This window comes from Trypanosoma brucei, chromosome 1 (assembly GCF_000002445.2).
Source record: "Trypanosoma brucei brucei TREU927 chromosome 1, complete sequence".
NCBI classification, from domain to species: Eukaryota; Euglenozoa; class Kinetoplastea; order Trypanosomatida; family Trypanosomatidae; genus Trypanosoma; species Trypanosoma brucei.
Genome location: NC_008409.1, coordinates 377,624 through 394,747, shown reverse-complemented (window position 1 = coordinate 394,747; position 17,124 = coordinate 377,624). Strand labels below are relative to the sequence as shown.

The 17,124-nt window shown below is 35.9% G+C and overlaps 3 protein-coding genes across 3 annotated transcripts, besides 11 other annotated features; 1 reads left to right on the top strand and 2 right to left on the bottom strand.

Annotated features, from left to right (window-relative positions):
• Window positions 3,707-3,712: a repeat region (telomeric repeat hexamer TTAGGG).
• Window positions 3,713-3,809: 97 nt separating this feature from the next.
• Window positions 3,810-9,038, bottom strand: TB927.1.1530 (protein kinase, putative; the record flags this gene model as incomplete). Its single annotated transcript, XM_001218854.1, has 1 exon — window positions 3,810-9,038. One exon carries the CDS (start codon window positions 9,036-9,038, stop codon window positions 3,810-3,812), a length of 5,229 nt encoding a protein of 1,742 aa, XP_001218855.1.
• A 1,515-nt stretch (window positions 9,039-10,553) lies between these two features.
• Window positions 10,554-10,559: a repeat region (telomeric repeat hexamer TTAGGG).
• Window positions 14,813-15,151, bottom strand: TB927.1.1520 (hypothetical protein, unlikely; the record flags this gene model as incomplete). Its single annotated transcript, XM_001218853.1, has 1 exon — window positions 14,813-15,151. One exon carries the CDS (start codon window positions 15,149-15,151, stop codon window positions 14,813-14,815), a length of 339 nt encoding a protein of 112 aa, XP_001218854.1.
• Window positions 14,840-14,908: a sequence feature (3 probable transmembrane helices predicted for Tb927.1.1520 by TMHMM2.0 at aa 13-32, 47-69 and 82-104).
• Window positions 14,945-15,013: a sequence feature (3 probable transmembrane helices predicted for Tb927.1.1520 by TMHMM2.0 at aa 13-32, 47-69 and 82-104).
• Window positions 15,056-15,115: a sequence feature (3 probable transmembrane helices predicted for Tb927.1.1520 by TMHMM2.0 at aa 13-32, 47-69 and 82-104).
• Window positions 15,067-15,151: a sequence feature (Signal anchor predicted for Tb927.1.1520 by SignalP 2.0 HMM (Signal peptide probabilty 0.013, signal anchor probability 0.985) with cleavage site probability 0.005 between residues 29 and 30).
• Window positions 16,247-16,298: a sequence feature (Signal anchor predicted for Tb927.1.1510 by SignalP 2.0 HMM (Signal peptide probabilty 0.000, signal anchor probability 0.996) with cleavage site probability 0.000 between residues 16 and 17).
• On the top strand, window positions 16,247-16,654 carry TB927.1.1510 (hypothetical protein, unlikely; the record flags this gene model as incomplete). Its single annotated transcript, XM_001218852.1, has 1 exon — window positions 16,247-16,654. The coding sequence occupies one exon, from the start codon at window positions 16,247-16,249 to the stop codon at window positions 16,652-16,654; it is 408 nt and encodes a 135-aa protein (XP_001218853.1).
• Window positions 16,256-16,324: a sequence feature (4 probable transmembrane helices predicted for Tb927.1.1510 by TMHMM2.0 at aa 4-26, 45-67, 71-93 and 105-127).
• Window positions 16,379-16,447: a sequence feature (4 probable transmembrane helices predicted for Tb927.1.1510 by TMHMM2.0 at aa 4-26, 45-67, 71-93 and 105-127).
• Window positions 16,457-16,525: a sequence feature (4 probable transmembrane helices predicted for Tb927.1.1510 by TMHMM2.0 at aa 4-26, 45-67, 71-93 and 105-127).
• Window positions 16,559-16,627: a sequence feature (4 probable transmembrane helices predicted for Tb927.1.1510 by TMHMM2.0 at aa 4-26, 45-67, 71-93 and 105-127).
• Window positions 16,655-17,124: the final 470 nt, after the last annotated feature.

The window sequence follows — 17,124 nt, the reverse complement described above, 5'->3', positions numbered from 1 at the left end:
AGAGAAAAAAAAAGAGTGGAAATGCTCTCCTACGTCGAAACATGTGAATCGTTGCAACCTACTTACACTTCAGCACAGGGTATTATATTATTATGCATACATTTTTTTTTTTGAGAAAAAAGAAGTTACAAAGAAATGAAAGAAGGGCCCAACAAAGTTCGAAAGAACACAAAACATTCAACTACCACCACGTGCGCTCAGAACCAAAACAAAAAAAAATGAAAATAGGGAGACAAGCACGGGAAAAAAAAATAAACTATGACACAAAAATATTAAAAGAAAAAAAGGGAAACACATAAGACAGAATGATATATATATATATATGAAGATTTGCCGAGCCCTTTTAACCATGCGTGGAATGTAACGACAATGCAACTAGAAAATAAAAGACAATTAAGTAGCAAATATCCCGCACATCACAACTTATTCAATAGTTTCCGCCATTTGTTCACCATTTCTTTTTTTTAAATAAATAAATAAATATACTTAAGGGTAATAACAGTAATATTAACATCACTATCGATAATATTTCTTTCGTATCCCTTAGTTCCTGTCGCATTACCTCTTCACAAGAGGTTTATGGGACTACAACTCATAAATGCAGTGACGAGTGCACAAACCCCCTGAGAAAGGTAAAACAACAACAGCGGTAATCCTGCATTTTTTATACCTCATAGTGAAAATAATAATAATAATTATTATTATTGTATTTTTAATGATGCGATTATTTCACATATGCATCGCTACGGGGTGCAAATTTCCCCTTCATTTCTCTCTTTCCTTCCTATTCCTTCCTTTTCCTTCTGTAGGTGTGTGTGTAAATATTAACATGTGTGTTTAAAAACTGTGGTAAATGGAATGAGTGCGAGAAAATGAAGTGAGGAATCCTCAGTTACTTATAGCACCAGCACTAATAAGATGACATAATAATAATAGACTAGACCTAACATTAACACACAAAGAAAACTAATTAAAGAGGCAAAAACAAAGAAAGAAAGAGAAAGAGAGAGAGAGAAAGCCAAAAAGAGAAAAAGATGAAGCAGTTGTAATAAAGGACAAGAAGAAAGAGACACAACTAATAACAGTTAGCACAACTAAAACACGCACACAAAAGAAAAAAAAGGAAAAAAGGAGGTATTGAGTATAAATACATGTATAAAAACTGGAACGTATAACTTCAAAGGCAATAATAATAATAATAATAGTAAAAGTACTGAACCGCAGTTGTAATTACAATTGGAGCGGAAATGAAAGGAGGGAGTGAGTTAAAAAAAAAAGAAAAAGAAAGGAGTAATGGGCAAAGTTATGTAGCAATCCCATCCCACTGGTTGGCAATCCACAGTGATCCATTTTCCTTTTTTTTTCTAATGAATTGCTCAAATGTAAGAAAGTCGAAAGGAACAGCAACAAACAAACAAGCGAAAAAAGTGGAAAACGGTAAAAAAAAATCCAAACGAAATATGCAACGACAAAAATAATCTTAAAAATTCACCTAAAAACCGTTATTGTCATGATCATGATGAAAATGAAATTAGTAACTCGATAAGTGAATGAATAAACCTAACAAAAAATACATAGGTTCATAAATAAGTGCCTAAAACTGGAAACATGAGTGTAAATAAGAATATAAATTTTTATTTATAAGTGCATTTAGCAAAAACATCACCGTACCGCTGCCCCTTTATTTTATTTGATTTTTCTTTTGAGGTTCATCAACTCATCATTTATTACTCTTCTCCCGTAAATTTCTTATTTAAGCATGTGCTTAGTTATGTAATAATGATAAATTATAATTTTTTTAAAATTCGTACATTTACATTAGTATGCGTATGTTATGTATATTCATTTACATGTCGCAATCAACTACAAATCCTCAGCCCAGAAAACAGAAGGCAGTGAAACGAAACGGAAGAGAGAAAAAAAAAAGGAATGAGGAAATAAGTTTTTTTTCTTATAAAAAAAAGGGAAAGAAACGTACGCTCTGTGCGTAAAGAGGATTTTTTTTTCTTAATGCTTTTTCAGTTTTAATTTTTTTCAAAAAAAAAAAATGATATTATAACTTCCCCCCCCTCTCTTCACCTTTCCTTTTTCCATTCTATTTCGCCTTTACCCCCCCCCCTTACAGTTTTTTTCTTTTGTTGTTAATCATCTTCTTTCTTTTATAAGTTACCGTTTGGGGGCATTGCTTTCGCTCGTTCCCAGCTCTTTCTTTTTTTTTCTTCCAAATATCCGCACATAAATTCATAACATTTTTCACCTATATAACTTCTCCTTCTTCATGTATATATATATATATATATATATATATATATATATATATATCTTTATGTTTCTTTCAAAGGGGGGTATTAAAAAAAAGAAAAAAAACATACAAACAAACAAACAAAGCAATTTCCTATTTAAAAATACCTTTCAAAGGTGCGAAACTCACGTCTAAAAAATATATACAACCCGAAATGTGTTCTGTTCTGTCTTCTCTTAATTCTTCCCTTTTCGCTCTTTTATTCCTATCTATTTACATGTTTACATTTTTTTATATAAATAAATAATTTTATTTATTTACTCTTCTTCCCTCCCTTTTTTTTAAAAAAAAGGACTTTTGGATGTGTTCAGCTCCGCTCATTATAATTTATTGTTACACATGTTTCTTTCATTCCGGTTTCGCTCATTTATGTTTAAAATAACGCGATCTCACGGGGTCAACCTTCTCCTTTTAGCTCCCATACAATTTTTTTTCTTTACAAAAAAAAAAGATATATATATATATATAAAAGAAAGTTCTGTGTTTCCGGACAATATGATATCCGCATTTTATATATAAACGCAAACACTCCAAAACCATTTTTTTTCATTTATTTTTTATTTATATTTATGTATTTATATATTACGCCCGCATGTTGCGATCATTTCACATGGGGTTCAACAAAGCAAACGAAAAAACTTATAATAACCACCGTGTAGGTAAAAATTAAAAACAAAAAGACACCGCATAACCATCCACCACATGTTTGACTTCCTCTACTATTCTATTTTTTTGTTATTATTTTTCCTTTTTTGTTTTGTTTTGTTTTACATCCCTTCATTTATTTGTGTAAGCGAGCGCAACTAGGAAAATGTAATCGCTCAATCCCGTAAATAACTAAACGATAACGGGGGAAAAAAGACAAAAGCTAAAAAAAAAACTTCATTCTTTTTATTATTTTCCCTTCCCCCCCCTCCGCTTTCCCCACGCACTCACGTAAATAAATTATACCACCTACGCATAACTGCGAAGTTTTCTCCTTTCTTTCTTTTTTCTTTTTTCTTTTTTCATATGTGGAAAATCTTTTTAATTTGCTTGGAACCTGCATGTAAGAGGCCTCTCTCTCTCTCTCTCTTTTTTTTTTTCTCTCTAAGCAACATATTACTCCTTCATAATATATAAAAACACAAATGTACATACGCGTGCCTCATTTGACTAATTAACAATTACTTTTTATTCAATGTTTGCTCCACCATTGCCCTGCATAAAAGCCCAAACAAGTAAATAAGTTATTAAATAAATAAACAAAAAAAATTGAGGAAAGACAAAGGAGGGGAGAATTAAAAAAAGTAAAGCACAAGTTGCGCCGCTTCCGCGGTTGCATCTTTTCACAATTATCAGAGTCAAATAATAAAAAAAAACATGAGGACATGTTGCTAAAATTTCCCTCGTTCATTGCGGGACCCCTAAAGACAGAAACGACACAAACACACACACGCATATATATATATATATATATATATATAATTTTTATTTATGTACACCAAGTCATACGATATCGTCCATTTCACCCACTCAATTTTGCAGTTCCTTTCTTTTCGTTATCAATATTGCCACGGTTACTCGTCGCAACATTTTGGTCGCCATTTGGAAATGTGCCAACTCCAGAGAACACTAACGGAAAATCACACTCCACGAACATATCGTCATCATCATCATCTTCATCGTCATCGTCATCGTCATTCTCATCGTCACTATTGTCTTCCTTAAGCGCCGCATATTCATGTAACTTCGTTGCAGCTTGTATTTGCTGCGCCAACCTCATATCCCTCACACTCGTCCCCGCACGCTGAAAGAGATTACTTGTCAATAACTCCTGCGCTGTTGGTCGCTCCTTGGGATCAACATGGAGGCACCTCCTCACAAATGCATAAAAGTCAGGATCGCTATGTTCGATTATCGACAAATCTGGTGTTTCCTTCAAATTAATCAGGAAGTTGAATATACCTATACCTTGTGCCTCTTCAATATGCCAAAATGGTGGTTTCCCCGTCGCTAACTCCAAAGCAACACATCCAAGTGACCAAATATCTCCCTTTTGATCGTAGCCATGTCCCTGTGTGGCGTCCGCGTTAATGAGCTCGGGTGCCATAAAACGCGGGGTTCCGACAAATTTGTAAAGTTTTTCCGATTTTCGTTTGAGACGCTTTGCGGTACCAAAATCACCAATTTTAACACGACCATATTGATCAACTAGCGCATTCGCAGTTTTAATATCCCCATGCACGAACAAATTGGAGTGGATATAAGCGAGTCCGTCACAAAGATCCTCAAGGTATTGCACAACAGTTGGGAGCGGAAGCGGTCCACCATGTTGACGGATCTTATCTTTAAGAGTCCCACCAGATGCCAACTCCATATATAACCGCAGCACTGTCTCACTCTCTTGCTCACAATAGAAGTAATGAATCATGTTTTTATGCCGCATAGATGTCACAGACAGAAATTCCTCAGCAACATCTGCAGCCAATAAACCATCGCTAAGAGTCATGCGCTTTACGGCTAACTTTCCACCTGTGAGTCGATCAACGACTTCATAAACCTCACCATACGATCCTCTGCCCAATACTTTACCCATTTCATACCTCTCAGCTTGGAACTCACGAAAGGCAGACCTCATTTGAGCCACACGCTCCTCGTACTCTCGCACACGAATAACCATACGCTCCGCTTCATACAAAGTGGAGTGAAGCAGTGAAGTAGTTGCTGGCTTGGGCAACTCAATCACGTGACTGCACTTCTTCATTTTTTGCACCCTCCAGTCGTCGAAGTCTTCGGTGTAAATAAGGACAACGAAATGATTTCCCCCATGTTCCATGTTGAATGGGTAGGGAGCTTTGGCAAATGTCTTGCTTTCCCCCTCTGTCATATCTAAATGACACGGATCTATAATGAGAAGACCAATGTCCGGGCTTTCAATCCTCATCATCACTTCCGACAATGACGATACAGAAAAAACAGGGTGCCGACGTGCCCACAACAATTTACAGACACTGTTGCGCTCCTTCTCATTCTTGTCAGCAAGAATAACAGCAAATGGCGGTCCTGTAGTAGAAGATGTAGGTGCCTCATCTTCGTCGTCCTCCTCTTCCCAAGGCGTCGGTAATAGCGGTAGTTCTACCGTAACACAATGACCCGAACCGTTCATTCCACGTTGCTCGGAAAAAACCTCACCTCCCATCGCAGCAACAAGGTCTCCACATTCCTTTCCTGCATAAAAACTATGATGAATTTTGCTGCTACGCGGGACTTCACCACTTGGGGTGGTAGCTGCCCCACCACTGGTGTTATCATTCGCCATCGAAAGGCCGGACTCACTTTCGCTAATCGTAAATATAAACCGAATAAGCTGCATATATGAGGGCCATTTACTTAATTGCCGGGGAGAGTGAGCAGAGCGTTGTCGAATGCTGTCTTCACTCGCGGTTATTTGCGATGTTGTGCAGTGGGGTGTGTCGAGACTCACTCGCGATTGATCCAAGACGGAGTGAAATGCCAAGTCACAGGAAGTGGACTTTTCACCCTGGCAGGGCATTGTTGTACTATCCTGATGCATAGTGGTGGGCAAAACAGCCTCAACAACGATATGCATATGATAGTTGGGTCTATTCTTGTTAGCATCAAGTACCATTCCACGCAGTACATCCAGCACGTATTCCACATGAAGAAATACCTCGCCCTTGGGCCCTGCCACAACGTCTGTGGTAAGCTTGTTCCCAGCCCGCTGTACATGAGGTGTCACCTCCTGCAGAAACTGTCGTAACACATTTTGCATCCGCACCGGTTTCCACAGAGCATCTACTGAATGTTTGTTTAGGTTAGCAAGGCGCATGTAACGGTCCATAAGTTGGTTACACGCCTCCACATAGCCATGAAGCTTTGCGCCTTCCTCCAAAGTAATATTCCACTTCCTTTCTTCATATTCACACACACGTTTACGGAACGCCGACAGCTGCGGCCGCAGAACGTCATTCAACCACCGGGTGGTATCCTCAACGTAACTTGTCATGGCATTGTTATCCGCTTCACGCCCGACAAGTAACAAAACATCTTCATTGGACCCCGCAGAAGAAGGAATAACACTCAAAAGTAACCCAACGGAGTGTGTTCCAGACGCCTGACGAAAACGATACACTTGTGGAGAAGAAAGACCCGCACTGACGTACTGGTTCCAGTTCCCAGCAACGTTTCGCACGAGTTTCAACTGCTCACGCATGGAGCGCCGGGCAGAATCGGTAGTGAGTGAAGAGAAGACGCTGTGCCCAAGCACTTGCTGCCTCGAAAACCCCGTGATGCGCTCGGCGCTATCATTCCAGCGGATAATTGTACCATCCGATACAACGGCAACCACTACTGTGTTCCCCAACCCAAGAGCAGCTATAGGAAAGCGGTAATAATTACATTTTCCAGCATACACAATCTCTCCCGCCGAACTCACTTTGAGATTGTTTGCTCCGCCACTCGCTTTGGCTCCGGATGCGAGTACTCCACATCTGACGCTATCTGCAAATCCTCTTGTAGAATTTGTCCCGGTTGAGCTAACACTAATTCTTTTGCGCAGTCGGCTTCCACCCAACCGTTTTGACTGACAGTAATGCTCCATAAACATCTTAACTGAGTGACGAACTGCATCCGGTGCTATGGTCAAAAGAGGTCCAGCTGATGGATTGGTAGCAACAGCGTATTTCATATCGTTGATTATTTGGTGGGGTAGCAGTGAGTGTACAAATGCTGTGCAAACTCGTGCCAGAGTTACCGGTGTCGTTGCAACAACATCCGTAAGCATCGGCGAGTTAAACAGAAGTTCAAGCTCACCAAACTCAAATCCGCTCTGGGATTCGGGTGGTAAAATGTACGGAGCAGCACAGGATGATGGGCCACCTTTCTGCTTATTCTGCGGCAATACTTCATGATTCCCATTGCCACCGGCTACTACTCTACTAACCGTGCCACTGATAACTACTGAAAGCCAATCCACATGCTCTCCTTTCCGTAACAATACCTTTCCCTGGACCACCGTTCGCACATGCATATAATTGGCTATGTTTTTCAGAAGTTTCAGCGGGACTGTTGCAAAAAGCGGTGACTTCTGCAGGCATCTTACGAACATCCGTTTTTTCAGTTTTTTTTCGTTCTCCTGAATGGTTCCCAATGCCTCGTCCTTCAACATCAAAACTAGTGCATCAGATACTGCACGCACCTCGAGCGGCTCCCTAGCATCATTAAGCTGCTCGCAGGATTGAGCATCAAGGAAGGTTCCTGCCGGAAGTTCACGAAGAACACCTTCATTGTTCTCTACGCGGAGCAAACCACTATGCACGTAGAAAATGGAGTCCTTGAAGTTACATGTGTGACCAGCAAGCAGTTCCAACCTTTGCGCATTACGAGCGAGTACCTCTATTTCTGTTTCGCTATAGTCGGAGAAGCGCTTACATGCCCGAAAAGCTTTACGCAACACACTTACCTCATCCTCACTGCTGACGGTCGCCCCCGAAGAGTACTCGCTATCAACCCTACTAACGGTTGAGGAGAGCCGACTGTGTTGCATATATTGTTGAATAAAACTAACTGGAACGGCAGCAAACTCATCAACACTCGAAAACATTTGCGACAAATCCGTTGCTCCGTCATTGGGACCCGAGCCGCTGCCGACGCCGCCGTTCGAACCAGGAAGAATCTGATCACTCATGGAAAAACAATCGGTAAAACGTGCCAATTGCAAGTTACTTCCTTTTTTCACCCTCCTTCCTAATGTGCTCGCCCCTTGGGTGGTGGAGGCCGACAACTGACCCGCTCTTTCCTCCTCCATGAATATTTCCCCAGTTGCAATCATGCTTGTTGTTAAGGCATCGCCAACTAATTGTTGTAATTGAACCGAAGAGAGTTTACGTTCCCCTCCCACATTACCGTCATCATCCACTAACAAACTAATACATGGTGGCACGGCTCCCTCGCTCATGGTGGGACCACAACTATCAACGTTGAAATTAACCCCGAATGATCCCCGCGTATTTGACAACTTTCTCCTTCCTAATCGTGTGGTTGCTGCTCTGTTAGCCAAACCGTCAATAAACGCTATTACTGCTGTGTGGTCGGCTGGCGACAGTCCCCGCACTCCTTCTATTATTTTTTTCACTGACGACGGCAGCTCTCCACAACTCACGAGCCCTTCTGATGTTGTGGGTGATAAAGGTAATGGATTGGATGGAATTGCTGGCGATGCCTTAAGAGGAGCAGCGGAAGGGACCCACATTGAAACGCCTTGAGCAGCAACACTTAAATTGTTTTGAAGTGCCGAGCTGCCTGAAGATGATGATGTGGTGTTAACCGAGTCGATTGGTTGCGGAGATTTTCTGGAGGAGGTAAATAATGCACGACTGCTGTCAACACCGCGTGCACCCAGCGCCCACGACACCGTTGATGGTTTCTTCACGGGTTGGAAAAAGGCAAATTCGGGAACTGTTTCCGAAATGAATTCACTCGTTTCCCCAACTGTCGCCTCGCGTTCAAGTGGTGATTCGATCATCTGCTTCGCTTCATTCCCATCAGAAAATTCTTTTTTTCCAGTTTCTCGAGTCGCCAACCACTCTTTCATAAACTCCAAGTGATCATCCGGTCTACATTTTGTGATATCGTGCAAAAGGTTCTCGATAATATTATTTATCCCACGCTCCTGCAAATATGCGTCGCTTTCCTCCCCCTTTTTGATGTTCGCATTCTCCTCTTTAGAAACCATGGTAATTCACCAACACGATTTTTCTTTTTTTTTTGGAGGGGAGGGGACAAAACAAAAAGAAAAAAGAAAAAAAGATCCGGAAAATGTACAACACCGTCCAAAGCTACAAAAAACAAGAAACACACATACGCACATATATATATATATATATATATATATATATATATTTCAATCAAGCTCACAACGAACTAACAATAAAAAAAATAATGATAACAAACGACACCGAAGACAACAATTATAACAACTAAACCATAAGTATTCCTCGCAGTTGTGTTCGTATACACAAGGAGGAGGAGGAGGAGGGGGTGAAGGGGAAAAGGAAAAAATAAAAGGAACGAATGTTTTATACGTAAATCCCGCAGTTCCTTTTATCTCCACTCCAAGTCCCGTGAGTCGAAGGGCCGATCCCTTTTCCTTTCGCCTTTTTGTTGTTGTTGTTGTTGTTGTTCACCTTTTCCTTTAATATAAATCCCTTTCTCTTTTCTCTTTTTTTTTAAAAAAAATCCTTTTCCCTTTGAGCTTTTTGTGACGTGTATGTTTATATGCTTATATGAACTGTGTACTTGTGTCTCTACTACCTATTACTTTTCTTTGCTAACGGAAGGCACGCTAAATAATTATTTCCCTCCACCCTTTCTTTTATTTTATTTTATTTTATTTTTTTTTTTTGGTTTACACTCACCAAAAAAAAATTGTACTGCAGCGTATCTTGTTATATTTTAATACGAGGAACAAGTACAGAAACACATACACACATTATACATATATATATAATATATATGATGTGCAATGTTATATTACAAATACAAGAGAGAGAGAGAGAGGGAGAGAAAGAAGAAAAAGAAAAAGAAACAGTAGGGAAAAGGGATAAGAATGGAACATTTGAAGAATATGGGGAGTAAAACAAAAACAAAAACATTTCAAGCAATCAGCGCAGGACGAAACATTTCAGAATAAACATAATAAATTAAAATTTGGAGGAGGTGGGTGGGAAACATGAGGAAGTTTTAAATCAAGGAAAAAAAAAAGAAAAAAAGCACTTCATATAATAACAACAGAGCGTTCATGAAGGGGGGAAGGGGGGGAGCAGTTTTCAATTGAATGAAGAAAATACAAAGTAAGGGAAGATTGAAGATGAAACAAGTGTTTGTTTTCTTTTCAAAAAAACAAAAAAAGAGAGAGAGAGAGAGAATCGGAAAAATATTAACAACAGTCGTTGATTTTTTTTTGGTTTCTCGCTTGTTTAAACCAACAAAAGAAAATGAAAATGAAGAAGAATAGAAATCTTTGAAGAATATTTATGAGAAATAGAGAAAAAAAACAAGGCAAAAGAAGACAAAAAAGAAAAAGAAAAAATTGTAGTGACTACACATAAATATACGTTTAATTTCCCCTTCCCCCTTTTTTTTACGCTTGGCCCATCGGAGTTCAAAATTCGTCAAAGCTCCTTTCAGGAAAACAACAACAACAACAACAGAATAAAGAAAAGAAAAGAAAAAGAGAAAAAATTTACAACCCTAAAAAATTCATTAACACATTCTTTTTTTAGTTTGTATCTCACTTCCTTCCAACCTATTTTTTTTTTCTTCTTGTGTCCCTCTCAATCTTTTTTTTTAAAAAAAGATCTTCAATCTCACTTTTCCTTTTTTCTTCACTTCCTTTACCTCACCTTATCTTTACCTTTATTTGTTTATGCTGCGCTTTCAGCACAAATGAGTTTAAGGGTGAAAAAGAAAAGAAGGAAGGAAGGGGGAGGAGGAAAAAAAAAAAAAAGAAGTACAGAAACACATCAAAAGTAACAATTTAAGTGAATAAATGGAATGTTACAGCGCTCATTAAAAAGGTGTAAAGAAAAAGAAAAAGAAAAAGAAAAAAGAAAAAAAACCACACACAGATATGCCCGGAAGCATTCTTAATATAGGAGTTTTTATCCAGCCACATGACAGACAACAATAACATAAAATGCATGAATATACATTTAAATAAATATAATATATTTATTTAAATTCGTCACACTTTTATCATCTGCTCGTATTTTTTTCTAGTTTTTTTTTCCTTTTTTTTTCCCTATTCATTTCATTAATTCGTTCACTTATTTGTTTGCTTGTTTGGTTTGTTTATATCTCACAGCACTTTCATCGCCACCATTTATTATTTCATCAGTAAAACTCATGGTTTTCTTTTTGTCCCTTTTCTTTTTTCTTTATTTTATTTTCCAACCCCACGCAACATAAGGAAGGAAAAAAAAAAGAGAAAAAAGAAAAAGCATACACGCCATTCATCAAAGAGTTCAGATGAATAATTAAAAGCAAAAAAGAAAAAGAAAAAGAAGAAAATATTTGAAATACATAAAAAACCAAAAAAAAAAATCTCCCCACCCACCACCAAAATAGACAGCATAGCAATGTTGCATAAGCATGTGTTAATTTGTAAAACCAAGTCAACCACACAGTATCACAAAAGAAAAAGAGAAAAGAAAAAGAAAAAGAGAAAAGAAAGAAAAAAAGAAAGAAAGCACACACACACAAACACATGGTCGTGTTTTATGTGCTTCGTTTGAATTTTATGTGTTTTGTTATTTCCCGGAAGTACCCACTTCCTCGGTTTTTCTGTTTCTTTTTTGTTCACTTTCTTCTTTTATTTTTTATTCTTTTACAAAAAAAATAAATAAATAAACTATTTGTATTAATGTGATTTGTCACTTCTTCCCTCGCCACAGCCCAAAGGCATCGGGGTAAGGATCTCCAACGGAGTCAACAACTTTTTTTTTAAATAAAAAAAAACCAACTTGAAAAAAAAAGGCGATTCTCAAATTGTCCCGGCACGGTTAAGGCTTATCACCTATGAATATAAATATTTATATATAAATAAACACATGTTGTAGAACAAAAATATATAAAAAGCGAAAATAAGCATGAAATAAAATGAAATAAAAGAGGAAAAGCTTCAGCATATAAAACATCGAATATGCCAAACATAATAAGGCTCATTCATAAAATGCATTTAAATGCAAATGTGAGGCGCAACAGGAACAGCAGCAGAAAACAAAACACCCAGTTGTGGATTTAATAAAAATAAAAAAAATCCACTCGCAGCATTTTAGTCTCATTTCAAACCAACCCAACAAATTTCCTTCTTCTTAACTCCCTTGTTTTTTTTCTTCTTTCTGAGGAATTCGATGTTTTTGTATTGCGTTCAGTTAGCAGCAAATTTGTAAATTCCGCACCAACATATAAATAATGTAATTAAGCAAGTTGTACAACTTTGTCCTTTTGTTTACATTTTTTTGAATAAACATATATATATATATATATATATATATATATATATGCATATATTTTGTATTCTCTTCTTTTTTTGTAAATTAGGCGTGGGCATCCGCCAAGAGACGTGTAACACGTAGCAAAAGTATAACAACTTTAAATGAAGTAAAGACTGGAAAATAAAAATAAAAGAAAAGACAAAAAAAAGCAAAAAAAAAGAGACAAAATTGAAGATAGTATGAAGGAGGGGAAGGAACATAAACAAAACGAAAAGGGAAATAAAACACAGCAAAAAGGAAAAAAAAATGGCTTTCAAAGGGAAAAAAAAAATCACCCCACCTCTATTTCACACTTCTTTGCACAACTGTGCATTCATTATATCACTTCACCTGACGGCGCAGTGGAGAAAGAGGAAGAAAAAAAAAGGAAGAAAAAGAAGAAACAAATGCAAACACATGTGCTGGAGGAGACAGTTCGATGCAGCCTGCAATAATAATAATAATAGTAACAATAACAGTAATCATCATCATCATCGTAATAATGATAACAACCATAGAGATAGAAATAATAATAATAACAATAAATTGATCCATTTCTATCACATTCACACTCGGACGAGTATTGTTTCTGCAGCCTCGTCTTTCTTCTCTCTTTTTTTTCTTCGCTTTCCTCCTTTTCAGTTTTCCCTTTAAATAAAAAAAAAACAAAAAAAACTTGTATCTCACACTACAAAAGTGTTTCAGTGCCGTCAACATTTATGAAGAATGATATCGCTGATAGTATTCATGTGTGCGAATTTCCATATATTCATGACTATTCGCTATTTAATTTCCTTTTTTTTTTTTACAAAATTTCACAATTTTATGTGCACAAAAACACACCGGGGGTTGCCTCCCTTTTATTTATTTTATTTTATTTTCTGTATTACATTTCTCTTCTTTTTTTTGTTTTTTCTTTGAAATTTCATATGTTTTAGTAATAAATACATACTTACACAAATCCACGTGCACACACACAAGGATACAAATATATATATATATATATATATTTTATATCTATTAATTTATAAACATATCTTTTTTCAGCTGCTTATAAACATATATATATATATATATATATATATATATATTCATTTAAATATGAAAATACAGAAAAGTAGAAACGTGTATGTGAGATGAGATAATGAGGCAACAGAAAGGAAGTAATGATACAAAATAAAAATTAAATAAAATGGTGAAAAGATAAATGAAGAGGAAATTTCAAAAAAAAACTTTGTGGATACGTTTCCAATATTTTTCCTTTCAACTTTTTCCCCCCTCCTTTTTTTTTTCATTTGAATTTAACTTACTTTTGTTATTCCTCCCCCTTGAACCGGCAATGTCCCAACCTTTTGCTTGGCAATTACCAATTCTTTCTCCTTTTCAAATTCAAAATCAAAGATCTAATGATCACTATTGTTTATCATCATCATCATCATCATTATCACTATCACTTGCATTTTATTTTTCATTTTTTTCATTTTCTGTTCTCCTTTTTGTTGTTGTTGTTCCCGAAAAGTGGGAAAAAAAAAGACAAAATCACGGAAGTTGCTCCCGTCATTCAGGGTTCCTCCTTTCGACATTTTTATTTTCACTTTTTTTTTGTATGAATAATAACTGATATAAAAATAAGAAATCGAAGTGAAGTATATATCAAGAAAAAAAAAAGAAAAAGAATTCACCATTCCGATCATTTTTTTTAAAATTGTTTGATACATTTTATTTTATTTTCATTTTATTTTCTTTTGTTAATTCATTCACTTACTTGATCGTCATCCTTTTTTTTTTTCGTACTTAAGCCCCAATTTATCAAAACGAAAAAACACCGCAACCAACCAAATATTTTAAAAGAAAAAAGAAAAGAAAGAAAAAAAAGCACTTAAAATAACGTCATATCCAAGTCCAAGTCCAAGTCCAAACACACAAATGAGCGCACACACGCAGAGGGAGAGAGAAAGAGAGAAAGAGAGAAAATGAAAATGAAAATGAAAAAAACAAACATGAACCATAAAATAGGATAGAAAAGAAAAGAAAAAAAAAGAAAAAGCAAGAAAAATATTGGAAAGGAAGTATGGAACACGTGGAAACACTCCTTTACCAAAAAAGGAGGAAGAAAAAGACACCAACATTTCACACGTTTTCATGCGGTGCTGTTCATTTATTATTATTATTTATTTATTTATTTTCCCCCCCCCTCCTCTTCACTGTTCCTAATTACGCACTTTTTTTTTTGCTTTGTTCTGTTAGGAAAAAAAAATTGTTCTCATTATGATCACTGCTATTTTTATCCTCTCCCCTCCATAATAAAAAAAATTTCTTTTCTTCACTTTATCTGCAGCTTTTTTTTGTTTTCCTCCTATTCCAGTGCAGTACACAAGAAACGAGCACACAAGCAGAAATATATTTATATATAAATATATATATGTAAATATATAAATATATATAAATGTGTGAATAGTGGATGTATTTGTACTCATGAGTATAAATACAAACGAGGGGTAATGATAGTAACAATAACAATAATAATAATAGTAATAATAATAATAATCATAGTAGTAGCAATAGGAATAGTATGAATAATAATAATAATGATAGCGGTAGTAGGAATAGAAATAGGAATAGGAATACTAATAACAATAGATAATAATAATAATAATAACAATAATAATGACGGGGAAAAAGTGCCTTTACAAACTCCCGTCACGCCACAGCGAGACAAGTCAAAACAAAAAGAAAAACAAGGAAAGACATATAAACAAGCACACAAAAAAAACGCACGAGTTTCACGTTTCACATCATTCCCTTCCATCATATGTATATATATATATATATATATCTATTAATCCTTCTCTTCTTATTTAATTCACTTAATCAATTTTCCTCTCAAATTTCTCTCCCATACCGCCGTATGCGCAACAAACACTACACTTCCATCTTTATATCATTCCATTTTCTTCGTTTAAATTTAAACTTAAATTTCATTTCCTTTTTCTTCTTCTTCTTCCGCTTTCCTTTCCTTTCCTTTTCCTTTTTTTTTAAAAAAAAGGAAAATTATTTCTTTTCTTCCTTTCTTTCTTCACTTTCCTCATCCTCCCTTTCTTTTTCCCACTTCCCATTCATTTGTTATATTTTTTTTATTCGTGTTTTTACTTGGATTTACTTCTCCCAGTGGGGAATACGCTTCTTCTTTTTTTTTTTCCTCCTTTTCCCCTCTCTTTATGTTGGAATAAGGCGACCGTGCGCCGGCATGTGTGTTCATGTCAAAAGATATATATTTTTTCTTTTCTTTTCCTTTTTCTTTTTCTTTTTGTCTTTCTTTTTTTATTATTATTGTTATTATTTATTATTTGTGTGATGGCGGTGCGGTGCGGGGTCTCATGAGGACGCAAAAATAAATAAAAAAAAAAGGAACACGTGTTGGAGGTTTGAAAAACAAACAAACAAATGATACAACAACACAACTAAAATTATACAAGACCCGAAACAAACAAACAAGAAAACAAAAAACAAACAAAAACAATGCGCGGCCCAGCCGAATAAAATGGAATTTAAAAAAAAGAAAAAAGAAAAACAAAAAGAAGAAGAGACACGAATAAAAAAATTACGACCAGGAACTTAAACAGCAGCCTGAAGCTTCACAGACGGATTCCAGCGGGGTGGGGCGACTGGAGCAACCTCTTTTCTGCACGCGAGGCATGTGTGCGTGCGCGTCTCAAAAGGAAAAATTAAGTAAGTAAGTAAAAGAAAAAAAAAAGAACTTTTTTGTACTTTGTTTTTGTTGTTGTTGTTGTTGTTGTTCTTTCACCATAAATATGCCTAAGTGCATAAGTCAAAATATATATCAATAAATATATATTTATATATATATAAATAAATAAATATAAATACGCACCACACGCATGATTGCATGTCTGTCTGTTTTGTAGTTTCCAACCCCATCTCCATCTCCATCTCCATCACCTTTTATTTTTATTTTTGTTTTGTTTCTAACTCAACCAAGCACTCAATATTCAACAAACCACAAAACAAACGCATGCAGACGTGCGTATTTATGTGTACATTTTTTATTTGCTTTTTCCTTTCTTTCCTGTTCCTTCTCTGTTTCTTCCTTCCTTCCTTCCTTATTTCTTTTTTTTCTTTCTCCCTCCCCCTTCTTTTTCTTTTTTTTCTTTTTTTCACGCTCCTCCCTGAACAGGCACATACAATTTCAGACACGACCATATATATATATATATATATTTATAATTATTTGTATATTTCATATATATATATATATATAAATGTGTTGTCACTCCCTGCGACGCAAGGGATATAGCAGAACACTGTGTAGAATAACAGTGAAACAGTAATAAATGAAAGCCATAGGCGTAAGAATAATAATGATAATAACAATAATAAAAAACACCGAAAAGGAAAAGGGGGGGAGGGAGGAAAGGGGGAAAAAAAAACAGACAAAAAAAGTAAATCAAAGTAAAAAAAAAATGACCGAAAAAAGTGTGAAAAGCCGCAGAAATGAGATGAAGCAGAACAGCACAACTGATAAATAAACAAACAAAAAAAGAAAACAAAGATTAAAAAAAAAAAAAGTCGAACACAGGAAGAGAAAGTAGTAAAAGAGAAAAAAAAAAGTATAAAAAAACGAAAAAGTAACAAAAAACAAGACAAATAAGAAGTTGTGTGTTATCTTGATCCAAATGGACGCAAGGCTGAGACAACCAAAAACAGGAAATCAAAACAACCAAAAGCAGAAAAAAAAAAAACTACTTCCCACTTCTTAAGCAAAAA